General features: G+C 59.6%; 9 protein-coding genes across 9 annotated transcripts; 4 read left to right on the plus strand and 5 right to left on the minus strand.

The window, feature by feature from the left end:
- Nucleotides 1–91: 91 nt before the first annotated feature.
- CcaverHIS019_0501520 (uncharacterized protein) lies at nucleotides 92–968 on the minus strand (the record flags this gene model as incomplete). The annotated part of the gene is made up of 3 exons (XM_060601280.1): nucleotides 92–349; nucleotides 391–889; nucleotides 922–968. The coding sequence occupies 3 exons, from the start codon at nucleotides 966–968 to the stop codon at nucleotides 92–94; spliced, it is 804 nt and encodes a 267-aa protein (XP_060457789.1).
- Nucleotides 969–1,296: 328 nt separating this feature from the next.
- Nucleotides 1,297–2,887, plus strand: utp15 (uncharacterized protein; the record flags this gene model as incomplete). Its single annotated transcript, XM_060601281.1, has 2 exons — nucleotides 1,297–1,664; nucleotides 1,699–2,887. The coding sequence occupies 2 exons, from the start codon at nucleotides 1,297–1,299 to the stop codon at nucleotides 2,885–2,887; spliced, it is 1,557 nt and encodes a 518-aa protein (XP_060457790.1).
- A 220-nt stretch (nucleotides 2,888–3,107) lies between these two features.
- Nucleotides 3,108–4,124, plus strand: CcaverHIS019_0501540 (uncharacterized protein; the record flags this gene model as incomplete). The annotated part of the gene is made up of 4 exons (XM_060601282.1): nucleotides 3,108–3,332; nucleotides 3,368–3,463; nucleotides 3,496–3,604; nucleotides 3,643–4,124. The coding sequence occupies 4 exons, from the start codon at nucleotides 3,108–3,110 to the stop codon at nucleotides 4,122–4,124; spliced, it is 912 nt and encodes a 303-aa protein (XP_060457791.1).
- Nucleotides 4,125–4,256: 132 nt separating this feature from the next.
- MDM10 (uncharacterized protein) lies at nucleotides 4,257–5,807 on the minus strand (the record flags this gene model as incomplete). Its single annotated transcript, XM_060601283.1, has 5 exons — nucleotides 4,257–4,864; nucleotides 4,899–5,403; nucleotides 5,433–5,571; nucleotides 5,672–5,678; nucleotides 5,711–5,807. 5 exons carry the CDS (start codon nucleotides 5,805–5,807, stop codon nucleotides 4,257–4,259), a joined length of 1,356 nt encoding a protein of 451 aa, XP_060457792.1.
- A 423-nt stretch (nucleotides 5,808–6,230) lies between these two features.
- On the plus strand, nucleotides 6,231–6,836 carry CcaverHIS019_0501560 (uncharacterized protein; the record flags this gene model as incomplete). Its single annotated transcript, XM_060601284.1, has 3 exons — nucleotides 6,231–6,481; nucleotides 6,515–6,636; nucleotides 6,682–6,836. 3 exons carry the CDS (start codon nucleotides 6,231–6,233, stop codon nucleotides 6,834–6,836), a joined length of 528 nt encoding a protein of 175 aa, XP_060457793.1.
- An 18-nt stretch (nucleotides 6,837–6,854) lies between these two features.
- CcaverHIS019_0501570 (uncharacterized protein) lies at nucleotides 6,855–7,981 on the minus strand (the record flags this gene model as incomplete). Its single annotated transcript, XM_060601285.1, has 2 exons — nucleotides 6,855–7,482; nucleotides 7,806–7,981. 2 exons carry the CDS (start codon nucleotides 7,979–7,981, stop codon nucleotides 6,855–6,857), a joined length of 804 nt encoding a protein of 267 aa, XP_060457794.1.
- Nucleotides 7,982–8,222: 241 nt separating this feature from the next.
- Nucleotides 8,223–9,830, minus strand: CcaverHIS019_0501580 (uncharacterized protein; the record flags this gene model as incomplete). The annotated part of the gene is made up of 3 exons (XM_060601286.1): nucleotides 8,223–8,555; nucleotides 8,610–9,367; nucleotides 9,635–9,830. 3 exons carry the CDS (start codon nucleotides 9,828–9,830, stop codon nucleotides 8,223–8,225), a joined length of 1,287 nt encoding a protein of 428 aa, XP_060457795.1.
- Nucleotides 9,831–10,205: 375 nt separating this feature from the next.
- YAH1 (uncharacterized protein) lies at nucleotides 10,206–11,082 on the minus strand (the record flags this gene model as incomplete). Its single annotated transcript, XM_060601287.1, has 6 exons — nucleotides 10,206–10,228; nucleotides 10,263–10,354; nucleotides 10,506–10,635; nucleotides 10,688–10,797; nucleotides 10,840–10,882; nucleotides 10,971–11,082. 6 exons carry the CDS (start codon nucleotides 11,080–11,082, stop codon nucleotides 10,206–10,208), a joined length of 510 nt encoding a protein of 169 aa, XP_060457796.1.
- A 976-nt stretch (nucleotides 11,083–12,058) lies between these two features.
- On the plus strand, nucleotides 12,059–14,372 carry creC (uncharacterized protein; the record flags this gene model as incomplete). Its single annotated transcript, XM_060601288.1, has 4 exons — nucleotides 12,059–12,868; nucleotides 12,915–13,076; nucleotides 13,190–13,685; nucleotides 13,720–14,372. The coding sequence occupies 4 exons, from the start codon at nucleotides 12,059–12,061 to the stop codon at nucleotides 14,370–14,372; spliced, it is 2,121 nt and encodes a 706-aa protein (XP_060457797.1).
- Nucleotides 14,373–14,457: the final 85 nt, after the last annotated feature.

Below are 14,457 nucleotides of genomic sequence, written 5' to 3' on the forward strand. Positions count from 1 at the left end.
GCAGTCAGCACCGGCCCGCATCAGTAAGCACCGGCCCGCATCAGTAAGCAACCTTCCTTCCGAATCTATCATACATGCAACTAACGCCCAACTACCGGCCCATCCACCCGCCGTCGACGACGACACACTCGCCTGAGACGTAGTCGGACGCGGCCGAGGCGAGGTAGACGATCGCGCCCTCAAAGTCCTTGGGTGTGCCCCAGCGCCCGGCCGGGATACGCTCGAGGATCTGGCGCGAGCGGTCCTTGTCCGCAATGAGGGCCTCGTTCATGTCCGTCGCAATGTACCCGGGGGCGATAGCGTTGACGTTGACGCCCTTGGCCGCCCAGCCATTCGAGAACGACTTGACCTGGGGTTAGCCTGTGTGCGATTCTCCAGCTTGTCACTCACAATACCCTGGACACCGTGTTTGGCCGCAGCGTACGCAACGACATTAAGACCGCCCTGGAACGCAACCAACGACGAGATGTTGATAATCTTGCCATTGCTCTTCCACTCCTTACCCTCGGCTCCTGCAACCCCACCCCTAGACTCGAGCATGTGCCGGCCCGCATCGCGCGTGATCTGGAACACAGTGTTCAGGTTAACCTGCAGCACCTCGTTCCAGTCGTTGTCGGGGAACACCTCGACCGGGTGGCGGCGCTGGATACCGCCGCAGTTGACCACAATGTCAAGCACGCGAGTCTGGGTGACAGACGGAATAAGCTCGCCAACAGCCTTTGCGTCGGCGAGATCACACACGACAATGTCGGCCTTGCGGCCGACCGCCTCAATCCGCCCCTTGGTATCCGTGTTGGTGGTGTTGCGCTGCACGAGGATGATGTCTGCGCCTGCCTTGGCGAGGGCGACAGCCATGTCGGCGCCGATGCCGCGGGTGGCGCCCGTGATGCTGCGGTTAGCGAGGTTGGTGCGTGGGCTTACAGTGCAGTCTTGCCGGTGAGGCCGAAGAGCTCGTCGAGGTAGGACATTGTGAGATGAGATGAGATGAGATGAGATGAAGAGGAGAAGAATGGATGGTTGGGGAGCTTGTATAGGAGAAGGAAGGGGGAGGGTGGACCGGAAACCGGACCGGACTCCGGGGCGGCGGTATCACGCGGTTCGTTGACGGAAAGCGGAGTTAGAACACTGTCCATTAAGTGGCCTAATGTCTGATAACCAATCCTAATGCATATTACAAAGAGACAAAAAATGACGTGTGGCACCTCCACTTGAGTCCCAAGATTTCCGTGTGGAGGTTGCGGTAGTTTGATCTCGCAACTGTTCAAACGCAACAACATCGCATCACATCGACGCGACATGGACTTCCAACCGCTCCAAGCGCTGCCTAGCGCGCCGCGGGCTTCGTCGTCGTCCAACCCCCACTCGCGGCACTTCCACTCGTTCCGCCACCCCCTGTTCATCAAGCACGCGGCCCCCGTCACCCACATCCACTTCTCGCCGGCCAAGCCACACCGGTACGCCGTCACTGCGTCAACACGCGTGATCGTGTATGCGCCAAAGACCGGCAAGGTGGTCAAGACGGTGACGCGGTTCAAGGATGTTGCGCGGTGTGGCGAGTTCAGGAAGGACGGCAAGTTGATGGTGGCGGGATCCGACGATGGTCTGGTGCAGATCTTTGATATTGGTTCCCGCGCCGTTTTGCGTACAATGAAAGAACACAACCAGTGGGTATTATTTTACATCTAAACTAATATATAGACCAGTACACGTCACTCACTTCTCGCCACACCTGCCACAGGTCTTGTCGGGCTCGGACGACCGGACAGTCAAGTTGTGGGATGTGACCACGCAGGAATGCTTGAATACATTCGAGGGACACACGGATTATGTGCGTGCGGCAGTGTTTGCCTCGCCACACACCATTCTTAGCAGCTCTTACGACTCGACTGTACGGCTGTGGGATGCGCGCCTGCCTCCAGACCAAGCCAACACTTTGACGATGCGGCACGGCGGGGCGCCCGTCGAGGACGTGGCCGTGTTCCCGTCGGGAGGAGTAGCTTTGTCTGTCGGAGGGCCGATCCTGCGTGTTTGGGACTTGGCAATGGGCAAGTGCCTCCGCGCCCTGTCCAACCACCAAAAGACAATCACGTCGCTTGCGTTTGACGGCTCGCGCGGACGTGTACTCACTGGCGGCCTGGACGCTATGGTCAAGGCATACGATGTCGCCGAGTGGAAGGTTGTGCATACTATGCGGTATCCTGCTCCCATCTTATCTCTGGCCATCTCGCCAGACGACACGCACATCGCAGCCGGCATGACGGACGGAACCCTCGCCGTCCGCCGGCGCGACCCCAAGGCATCCGAGGCCGCCGCCTCTGATGCCAAACAGGCCATCATATCCTCCGGTGCTTACGACTACTTTGCCGATATGGAGGCCGTCTTTGGCCGCGGACACATCAAGGCCAAGAAACGTGACGTTCCAATCCTCGGTCCTGCCGACGAAGTTCGAGTCGAGACGCGCCGTCGCGAACGTCTCCGCGAATTCGACAGATACCTCAAGGCCTTCAAATACTCTGCCGCCCTCGATGCTGGTCTGAAAAAGACAGTACGGCCCACAACGACCTTTGCCCTCCTCCAGGAACTGGTGCAGCGCGACGCTCTCCGCACCGCCCTGAATGGCCGCGACGACGTCTCGCTCGAACCTGTCCTCGCCTTCCTTGCGCGACACGTCACCGATCCCCGTTTCGGCGAGGCTGCCGCGGACGTTGCGGCCGTCTTACTTGACGTGTATGCTGCGCAGTTGGGCCATTCGCCATTGGTCGACGATCTGGTCGCCAAGCTCGCTACGCGCGTCGAGCGGGAGCTTGCGTTCCAGCGCGAGCTGGTCAAGTTGCGTGGTGCGCTTGACATGACGCTCGCGCAGGCCGCGCTCTCGCAGATGGACTAGAGGTGTCTAGATGGATGCATGTATGATTAGGCGGTGATTGAGAGATGCAGGATTGAATAGAGACTGATGTCAGTGGCGCGATCGAATGCTGCGCCGGATACAGGCACGGATTCTTGGCACGAGCCAGTTGGCCAACTCGTACACTCCACAACACTTTCCTCCCTCTCCATCTCCATCTCCATCTCCATCGCCATCTCCACACTCGTTACCCCCTTCAAACATGCAAGGCCAGCCGTTCCGTATCCCAGGCTACCGCGGGCCCATCAACCCCAACCCCAACCCCCCAGACGGAGAAGCCCGTATCTCCATCTACCTGTACCGGCCGTGGCTGGCGGCGGGCATCATTGGCGCAGTCGTCTTTGGCGTCTTCATGGTCGCTCAGATATGGTACATGTTGAGGCGGAGGGGCACGCGCTGGTTCCATGGCTTGTTGGCATTTGGTGCAGTATGTACAACTCCCTCTCCCTTGCTAACCCCAAGCTCATGGAAGTCGGAGGCTATGCCGCCCGCATCAAAGGGCACGAAAACATGTTCCGCGTCTACGTCTTTGTCGCGTCCTACTTTCTCATCGTGGTGGTGCGTCCGCAACAAAATAGAGCTCACACAAGGCTCCAATCCCCATCGCAGCCGCAATCTACCTCATGCTCACTTACGCTGCTGCGAGGTGGCCAAATGCGCGCAGGCTCCTGGTCATGCCCCCCAAGGTTATGGTTACGCGTTAGTCCCGTCCCGTCGTCTGACACCCCTAACCCCAGTCTTCGTGGGCGTAGACATAGTCACGATCGCAGTGCAGGTCGTCGGCGCAGCCATGGTCGGCGTCGTGCAAACCAAGACGAACCGAGGCGAAAAACCTCCCATGACCGTAACTACCGCAGGACATATTCTCCTGGCTGGTCTGGCCGTCCAAACCGCCTTCTTCTCCACTTTCATGGTCCTCCTCATCCTGGCCATCTCCCGCGTCCGCCACCTTGACCTCCACGGACAACAACTGCGTAACCTCCGTGCCTTGCTATATACCAATTTGGCCGCGGGGTTCTTCGTGTTACTCCGCACGGTATATCGGTTGGCCGTCGAGTGCCAGGGATACTTTGGCGAAGCCAATTCCAACCAGACCCTCTTTACAGTGTTTGAGATGGTGCCGGTTATTATCGCGCTAGGAATCCTCACTGTCGTTCCTATCGGGCGGTGGTTCCCAAAGCTCGGTGACGCGCACCAGCAGCACGAGGTCAAAGACTAGTTGACCGTAATCTTAATCATACCCATCTTATCTATAGGCTTGGCATCCATGTAGTAATGACATAGATTACATTACGGGGGTGACGTGGGCTATCGGCCAGACCTGAGCGGCAACTCGCGCCACTCTCCTTCGCTACGAGCAGTACTGCACCTCGAGCCCGACACCGCGAATAGCCCGCCCCGTACCCCCAAACACATCCGACACGAGCCCGACCGACACGAGGCTCTTCCGTATCCTCGCCTCGTACAGCAGGGCGAGGCTCCAATTCCCACTAAGCCGGGCCTTGAGCACGCCGTCCCTCTCGTCCGGATCGTCGAGGACGCGCGCGTCGCGACGCGCCTGCGCCTCGAGCTGCGCCTCGTCCCCATCCACGACCACAGCCGCAGTCGAGACGGCCTCGGGACCCGGCTCACCCGGCTCACCCGGCTCGTCGCGCAACCGTCCCCCAATCGATGCGTGCTTTGCAATCTGCAGCCTTGCCTCGGGAGATAGCTCGACCTGTCGCTGTCGTCCCCTGCGGCCGACCCACCACTCGCCACCAATCGCAAAATCACTCTCGTACGAATAGACGTTGACACCGAATCGTGTCGCCATGCTAACGTGAGGAGATACCTGGGCCGCGTAAGAGGCAGATAAGGCCCCAATGAGCGGGTTGTAGAGCAGCGTAATCGTTGTGGGCGGTGAGGGCGGCCCGCCTTGAGATTGAGATGGGAGCGAGGTATATCGCACCCCCGTAGAGACTGGACTGGTCAACTCAATCTGGATTCAACTCACTGCCTGCACTCCGCTGCTTGACCGAGAGATATACCTCTCCTCCAGCCGAGAAACGGCCTCTCATTCCCTCTCCGACTGTCTCCTTACCCCAACCGAAATTATACAGTCCACGCACACCACACATCCCATCAGCAGCTGAGTACGTATACTCGCCAGAGTACATGCCTGTGTCGTGCTGTAGCGCGACCAACAAATTTGGCGGCGGCTGGGGCGGCGATGTGGGTGCGACCGAGGCCGCCGTTTTGGTCGGCGGAGTAAACCGAACCCGCTGCGGCTGGTGCACGAACGCAATGTGGGCCTGTACCGTCGGGGCCAGGCGGGTCACGGCGAGCCCGGAGAGATGCATGGTGGGGAGGTGCATGCGCGAGTAGAAGAGAAAGTCACGGCCTTCGATCCTGCGCCCGCCAAGCCAGAGTTCGGGTTTACCGACTGGCTTTGTTGGAGGGGGGTAGTGTCTGAACCGCTCGACTACGTCGCGGAAGGGCATTGTGCGCGAGGGCCCGATCTGGGTTAGCGCGTTTGGGGAGGACACACGGTTAATGGCTCGCTGGTCGTTATGTACGATAGCGAGCCGTTGAGCTGGGGGAGGGCGTCGAGGGCATAGCTCGTGAAGAAGATTGGCGTGGGGGCGTTGGCTAGTTGGAGGATGAGCGAGTTTGGGACGGCAAAGTCGCTGGGGTTAGCGGGGGTTAGGGAGCCAGCGAGCGGCGAGGAGCGAGCAGCGAGGAGGGCGAGATGCTGAGGTGGCTGGTGGCCAGGAGTTGGTGACTCACAGCAACGCTGTCATCAGCCTCCACTGCAACGTCACGTACCAGCACTACTGCGCGTAATGTTCGAGTAGAGGTTATCCTCATTCCACCCAATAGCCTCATAGTAACTCCTAAGTAGGAGTGTAGAGAATGGGAGCATGGGTGACGACGTGCAAAGGTGAAGACGTGGAGATGGTCGTGGAAGGTTGGGTGTTGTTTAAAAGGAAGAAGAGTGGGAGGAAAAGCAAGAGGGGTGACGTCGATTTGTTGACGATCCAACGATTTCGTAACGCCACCCATCATCCGCCATCTCCATCTCCATCTCTCTCTCCCCCGCCCCCTCGCTCTCTCTCTCTCTCTCTCTCTCTCTCTCTCCCCCTCTCTCTCTCCCTCTCTCTTATCTCGAATCGCAATGGCAACACCAGCGGTCCGCGCCGCCAACGCCGCCACCACTCGCGCCCTCGCCCCGCACCTCCCGCAAACCGTACCCTCACCTCTGGGCGACCTCTCCCTCTCCCTCTCCCCCTCCTCTTCTCTCTCTCCACGTACCAGGGCGGCGCTTTACAGTCTCTTTGATACGAACATGTCCCCCCTGTCAGTGGGGACGAGTATGGCGCACGACCGAGCGTCCAAGATGGCCGAGATGTTTGATCCCGACGCGCGATACCTCGTCCTCACGCGTTCCAGTTCTACTCGGATGCCAGGGGCCATGCCGCCTGGGAAAGGGGATGGCGACGGCGTTGTGGGGTTGGATGGTGACATTGTGGGGTTCGCGAGCTTTCGATTCGATACGGAGGATACGATGGGGTCGCAAGATGTCGAGGTCGTGTATTGGTGCGTGAGGAACCGAACCGTGTCTGAGACTAGTTACGAGCTGCAGTTGTCGGAACAGGCGCGCGGGATGGGTCTCGCCGCAATCCTCATGGCGGAACTGGAGGCAATCGGCGCTAGGAGGGGCATGACAAAGTCGATGCTCACATGTTTGACAAGTGAGTGCTCGGCGTACGATCAGTTGCCGAGTCCGCTGACACAAGACAACACGGCCGCGCTGGCATTCTACGCCAAAGCAGGGTACACGCCCGATGAGATTGATCCCACCCGCATAGCAGAAGAGGGGGGGTGGGAGGACGTCGACTCTGACGGCGAAGACCGGCGGCCCGACTACCGTATCATCTCCAAACTACTTTAATCTTGAACATCATAATGTCTATGTTACAACCATGTCCGATATTTGTCTGGCAAAGTCGCCCGCTTTCGCCTTGCCCTTATCCTTGACCTGGACCGATGCGAGCATCTGTTCCATCTCCTCCCTGTTGGGGGACCACACCGCTTCGCGAAAGGTCCAATCGCGCCTTGGTCTGAGACGACGACGCACTCGCCGGCCAAGCACATCATCAATCTCGGCTTCGAGGTCGCGCCTTGCGAGACGTGCTCCTTCTTGCTGCTCCTGCTCCGCCTCCTCCTCCTCCTCAACCACTTGAAGCGATTGACCAGGCCGCATTGCAAGGAACGCCGCCACGCCCTCCCGTTCCCGCATCTTGGCTGCCGCCCGCGCGCTCCGCCGGCTTGGGGTCTGCGGGTCGCCAATAATGTGTTCGTCTTCTGCCATCCTCACGTGTTTGGGCGTCACCGCGTCCTCGTCCACCCTCGCGCGTTTGGGCGTCGCTCCATCCTCCTCGACCTGCCTCTTCCTGGGGGTGGTCGTTGGACGCAAAGGGGAACTGGCCACCGGAGAATGTTTGTGCGGCGAAAGCAGTCCAGAGAGATCATGCGAGCTCGTCGCGACGAACTTTTTGCGTGGCGTCATAAACGGCGACAGGGGGTCCATCTTGATGCTGGGCGGGGTTGGAGCTGGCATCGTGGATATCCGCTGGGCCGAGGGGGTTGAGGGGAGGGAGGGGAGGGAGGGGAGGGAGGGGTGGGAGGAGTGGGAAGAGTTGGAGTGGGAGCGTGGGCGCGAGCCGGGGCTGGGCTGGGAGCGCGAGTGCGAGGATGAGCGTAGGGGAGACTCATTGGCGCTCGCCGCGAGCAGTTTCCGCGCATGGTTGAGTGCCGACTTGAAGTGTACTGGAGCGACAGACGATGCGCGTTGTACTGCCGCCTGAGCGAGGTCGTTTGATTGTACCCTACCATCAGCTACATACCAGTGAGGACTCACCGCTCACACGCCAACAAAGCGCTTACGCCGACCAATGCCGCGCGTTCCTCGGCGCGCAGGTCGTTACCTTTTCCCGGGGCGGTTAGGGCGCGGAGGGTGGATAGGATCGAGGACGCGACGGGGAGGGCGGGGTGCGTCGCGCTCGGGAAGAGGTGGATTAGTTCTGCGGATGACATGGGACTGAGTGAGAGAGAGAGAGAGTGGAAGGAAGAGAGAAGAGGGATTGTTGTTTGGTTGGGTGGCAATTGGATGGGTGCGGATGCAAATTGATCTACAGTACAAATCATGGCGTGAGTAGCGAGCACAAGGATATGGGCAGCATCGAGCATGGGCCAAGGCATACCGCCCATGGGATCACAGAGTACAACATGTGTACAACTCTACGTTACGTCTACACCACACCACACCACACCACACCTACACACCCTCAACCCACTCGTCGCCCTTCCACACCCCCATCCTGGCCAGACTCTTCATCATCTCCGTCTCCTCGTTTATCCGCAGTGCCTCGCGCTCCAGTTCAATCTTGTTCCGCTTGATGCCCTTGCGTCGAATCGGGGCGTGTTCCGCCCTCGCAGCAACCTCGTCAGCCTCCGGCACGAGATGCGCAAGTTGGGCGGGAACGACACTGGCGCGCGTCGCGCTGCGTGGAGGACGGCCACGCTTTTTAGGTAGAGAAGACGGTGGCGCCATGGTGGCCAGCATAAGGGGCGGGAGGGACGGGAGCGGCTGTGCAGGCAGCTTGCCATTCTGTCGTCAGCCCAGCGAACAGTATTGAGCAGGATCAAAGCCAACTCAACTCACCTCCTTGTAGTTTTTGAGCACATCCTCGAGATACGACCTGATGTCGCGGAGGACTCGGGCGCTCGCTGCCGCCCGCCCACCGTCGCCCATGACCGCCAACTCGGCCTCCATGCCCAACACGTCGAAATGTACCGCGTCCCTCTCCCTTTTGAGGCGCAATACCGCATCACGGAGGACCGCGGCGCGAGTGCGCGCACCGTCAAGCGCAGAAGTGACTTTGACAACTTGGGCATCGAGGCCAGCCTTGTCGTCCTTCTCCAAAGCCGTTTGACTCTTCCCCTCCTTGTTGGCCGCAATCTCCGCCTCCTTTTCAGCAATAGCCACCCTTGTTGTCTCGATTTCCGCCTCGATGCCCCGCCGCGCAATCTCAAACGGGTCGACTGTTTTGGGCCTCGCCTCTCTGGTTCGAGGGACGGTGACCTGCGCCACGAGACCATGGAGAAAGTCGGCCATGCTGGCCGAATTCTCCTCCTCTACATGGATGTTATGCAGACCCTCAAGGGCGGGGAAGAATGCCTCTCCAGCTGCGGCCGAGGCCAACTCCCGCAAAGTGTGCTGGCTTATATCAAAGTCGTTGACGTCCATCTCGAGGGGGAGGGCGGGGAGGGGCCCTTCAACTTCGAGACCTAATCCCTGTGCTTCGAGGTACGAGACGGCGCGGCGGAGGCGGTCGTTCTCAGTCCGCAGAGACAAAGCGACGACTTCGAGTGCGCTCTGCTTCTCTGGCAGTGGGAGGTCGATCTCGTGCGAGAGGAGCTCTGGTTCCAGGTGCTGGTCGAGATCGTGTTCGTGTTCGTGTTGGTGTTGGTGTTGGTGTTCGTGTTGGTGTTGGTGTTGGTGTTGGTGTTGGTGTTCGTGTTGGTGTTGGTGTTCGTGTTCGTGTTCTTCTAGCTGCTGGTGTGGCTGGTGTGGCTCTAGTTGCTGGTGTGGCTCTAGTTGCTGGTGTGGCTCTAGCTGCTGGTGCGGTTCTAGCTGCTGGTGGTGCTCCATGTCATGGGCTTCGAGTTGCGTCTCCCCGTGCTCACCCTGCTCCGCCGCGTGTTCGGCCGCCTGTGCCTGCTCCGCCGCGGCCGCTGCAATTGCCGCCACGGTCTGCGAGTCCTCGAGCCCCGGGTCGATAAGCATGTCCGCGGAGGGTCTGAGAAAGTGCTCTCCCTCAGCGAAGAGCTGAGTGAGGGCCGATGGGAGGCTGGCGTCTGGCGTTTGTGGTAGGTGCGACATTGTGGATGTGGTGATGGATGATGTTAATCTGTGCAGCTGCTCAAGATGGCCGAATTGTTGTTGTCAACTGAAATTTATTAAGCCCTCCCTTTTATATTTGTGGTGAGGCATCGCTACTCCCGAGTGACTCAGTACTGCTGGAGTCACCCAGTACTGCTGCATGCATTCAAAGTCGGTGTAGCCGCATTCAGACCAAGCCAACCAACGATGACGACTGAAAGAACAGCTCTCACTCTCTCCAAGCAGTTGTAGGTCTATCGAGACAGTGTCAGAGTGTCATCATCTCCAGCCTCCCACCCTGGCGGTGACAAACCACCCACTCCTTCCCCCGGTCTACTCCGTCATTACAGTGGTGAATGCATACTCGAGCAACGTCTAGTGTGTCCGTGCCTTTGCGCCTGCTGTCAGCTCATGGAAAGGGAGTGAGCTCACCGTCCACATACATGTTGCGCGTCGCGGCGGGCAACTGCGCAACCATGCCATCCAGCTCGGGCGTGAGCAACACCTGGCACCCAAGGCGCGAACTGGGGTCAGCTTTCCTCCTGAGGGTTCAAAGCTGGTTGTGGGAGGCATATTGGAGGACGACCGAGTCGAGTCGGAGACAGCTGGGGTCCCAGTCATCCCCTGTCGGGCACTTTGGGATTTCTGGCGCAATCGACGCTTCTTGAAACTCACGTGTCCTCGAGCCCGAAAGCCAGGTCGAGCATGTCGTTCTCCTCATCATCGGCCTCGGGAAGCTTGTCAAACGACTTGGGGTCAATGATGACATGGCACGTCGAGCACGCCACGGAACGCTCGCATGCGCCTGGGGTCAGCTGGGACGTGCGAAATGGAGCACAGCGATGCCTAACACGCACCTTCGAGGTCGATGTCATGCTCGTGCGCCAGCGACAGCAGGTCGTCCCCCTCGTTGCCCTCGATCGTCTTGATCACATTCCCCTTCGAGTCGGTATACGTGACCTTGATACTGCTGTCAGCTCATCAAACCAAGTTAGCCAAGTTAGCTCACCCTGTCCCCGGCTTTGGCCGCACGAGGTCGCCATGGCGCGCGACTGGGGTCAGCTGAATGGGTACATGGCAGCTGCAGGGTGGACGACGCGGGGAGGAAGGTGGAGGAAGAAGAGTCGACGGTGGACGTACCAGCAGAAGCGGAAAAAGGGCGAAGCAGTGGCCGCGCAGGCAACATGGACAAAGCAGGCAATGGGACCTGTACGGTTGCCGCGACGCGGCGGAGGAGGGTGGGCCTGAACATGGGTGGCGATGAGAGGAAAGAGTAGTAGAGACGTATGTCTTCCCTTCAACTTGAATATTAGAGGGCGGCGTCGGCACGGTGTAAACCGAGCACGGAGATTGGTTCATCTCCGTCGCCGAAAGCATGTGGGCATTTGCGAGGTACGCATTGTCTTTGAGCCATGCGCAACAACTAGTCGAATAGCAGCAACAACTAGTCGAATAGCAGCAACAACTAGTCGAATATAGCAGCTCCGCGTCTCGTAGCTTAACGGGCTCATAGTCACGGATACGCAAGAATGACCTAGTCCGGATCAACGTCGTCCGTCATGTGAGATACCACAGATGGGCAGTAGGATGCCTGGCAGCTCGCAGCTGGCGCCGGAGCTACCATGTGGATCACAAGCCAACACAGCAAGACACGACCGAGCGGCGTCCTAGAACTAGACACAGCATGTGCGAGCATCATGTCGGTGCACAGCATCCACGCCCACCCCGGGCTGCGCACAACGGAACTGGCGCCCAATGTAACGAGATCACCGCACAGCGCGGTGCAGGCATTTGGGGCCAGGCGATCTCGCCGATGCATCAGTGGTGTTTCAAGACAAGCAAACAAGTAGACACCTGCCCAGACGGATCGGTGGTGCCCACCTCCTACAAAGGTGCTGTACGCAGATGGTGCCTCTCGTCAGCATGCACGGGTTGATCGTTGGTCGGCGTCCGAGTTGACCTGGAACGGCCCTGGAACAGCCCATGGGGCCACGGCGATGACGACTGCCATCATTTAGCGAGCCCAAGTCGAGCCCAAGCCGAGTCCGAGTCCGAGTCCGAGTAGCGACGATGATTAGATGAGATGAGGTGAGATGTGGGGTTGTGCCCCACTGTGGGGACGATGACGCACGTGACTTTCGGTATGTGCGGGCCGAACGCACGCCCACATTCAACGTCCTTGCGACTCTCCATCAACCCTGTCCATCACCATCACTCACTCTCTCATCATGGAGCTCTACATCCCCCCTCCAAGCGCCTACCTCCCTCGCCTGCCTCCACCTCGGCCCATCCTCCCAACCGTTCCAGTCGTTCCGGCACCCGACCTCCCCGATGTCCTGAACGCCCCCGAGGGACCATACACTCTGGCGAAAGGGACCTTTCCAGAGGTCGAATTGCCTGGCCCACTCCCAAACGACCTCCCTCGACCGGGTGCGCCAGGTGGTGCGACGCTCTACGGTGCCGGGGGGTTCGGGATGGCCGGGCCCAGCTTTGTGCCCATGCCGCAGCTGAGCTCACCCAACATCTTCGCCGTCAGCTCGGGAAGCACCCTCGTCAACGGCCAGTGGCAGCCTGGACATCCTTGCCGCCTCGTCTTTGCGGATGTGTGGTATCCCGGCCGTGTGGCTGGTAAGGAGAGCAGTTTTGGCGCGCTCGTCCGCCTCGGACTGGGGAAGAAGGCTGCACCGGATGCCAATGCTGCCCAGCAGACTGGCCAGGCGCCGCCTCTGTATGATGAGGAGTTCTCGGACACGGAGAGCGAGGAGGATAGCGATTACCGTCCCCCAACTACACCGGCTGCACGTGAAGGACCAGAGCTACACGCGCAGGCGCCGCGCAAGTTTGGCAAGGACAGGAAGATCCGGAAAGAGGGAAAGACGCTCAGCGCGTCGCGCGGCGGGATTATCACGCGCGTCTCGCCAAACATGAACCTCGGGAGCATTATGGACGACAAGGGCAAGAATGGGGGCGAGCGGGTTCGCTGGGCCTTTTGGAACATGGGCCGCCTGTTTGCCTGGGCCGAAGAAGGCGGGGCCACTGTGGGTTTTGTGTTTTGTGTTTTGATATGGATGAGCTGACGAATAGGAAAACCTCGCTACCGTCGTGTTCCAGCAGCCGCCTACTGCCCATGCCATTTCTCAGCTCACGATCGGGCCAGACAGGCAGGACATTGTCGTCGGTCTCGAGACGGGCGACCTGATCTATCTTGACTTTATCAACGACCGCACTGAACGGTTCAATGCTGCGGTGAGTCAGGCTGAGGTTGTGTGCGGCGTCCTATGGCCGCGAGTGCCTGGGAGTCACCTCTTTTCCGAGAGTCATGCCGCACAAGGATGCACAGACATCGAAGCTGACGACAGGGCAAGGTGATCAAGAGTCCCGTCGCGTCAGTCCATTTCGACCCGCGCGGTGGTGACCGCTTCACCGTTCTGTTTGCAGACAACACGATCGCGCAGTACCACCTCTTCGCGGAGGATCCGAGCGAGGCTGCTCTGGGCGTGATTACGTTGTCGCCACGCCCGTGGACGACAATGTGGGAGACAGCTGAGGCCGAGGAGGACGTGAATGCCGTGCAGGACCGTGAGCGGGAAGCCCGCGAAGCCCGTGAGAGGGAGACGAACGGCATCAGTACGATGATGGAGCGGCGGGCGAGTGGGATTGAGCGCCGCGGCTCGGTCGGGCTCGAGAAACCCCTCGTCGACCGCAGAGCATACCTTGACCGCCTGGTCGAGTGGAAGAACGACGAGTGGAACGCGCCTCCCGAAGTCGAGCGGCGTCTCGAACCCCCCCGCCAGCCCTGGGCCGGCCGTAACCCCATAAGCGTCGGCAGAATCGGTGCAAGCAGCCCTATAACTGGTTAGTTAGGTACATATATCCCAGCTAATCCCAGCAATGGCATACTCGCCGGACGGGCGGTGGCTGGCCATAACGACCAAGGACGGTCTTTTGCGCCTGCTCGAAACGGAAGAAGGCCGCGTCACAGACGTGTTTGAGAGTTACTTTGCGGCGCTGACTTGTGTCGCTTGGAGTTCTGACTCTCGATTTGTGGCGGTTGGGGGACAGGACGACCTCGTGACCATCTATTCTGCGCGTGAGTCGCGTCTCGTCGCAAGGTGCCAGGGACACACGGGATACGTGACGTGTATAGCGTTTGACCCGACCATGCGTTCGTCGGGCCGTGGGTACCGGTTCGGGAGTGTTGGCGAGGACGGCAAGCTGTTGCTGTGGGACTTTTCCGCCGCAGCTCTCCGAAAGCCCCGACACCACCACTCAATCAGTGGCCGATACGGGGCTGGACCAGGTAGCAGTGCGAGCTTGACACTGTTCAACTTTGCCGGAGCGCATTACCACGCTGCACCGCCCAAGACTGAGGTCGCGCTCCTCCAGCCCGTGCTGGCTAGGATTGTCGAGGGTAACCTTATGACGTCGCTGCATATGGGGCCCAAGAGTATCGCTACGGTCAGCAGGGCTGGCAGCATCAAGTTCTGGACCCGCCCGCCGCGGGTGCCACGCAAGCGCTCGGACAAGAAGCGCGACCACTAGACTAGACTGTATTGCTATCTGCTATGCATCTTATTGGCAGATCAAGGGGGAAAGCAGCTGTTATCCATCCATCTATACAGTTCTA

The sequence above is a fragment of the Cutaneotrichosporon cavernicola genome (genome assembly GCF_030864355.1).
Source record: "Cutaneotrichosporon cavernicola HIS019 DNA, chromosome: 5".
Taxonomy (NCBI): Eukaryota; Fungi; Basidiomycota; class Tremellomycetes; order Trichosporonales; family Trichosporonaceae; genus Cutaneotrichosporon; species Cutaneotrichosporon cavernicola.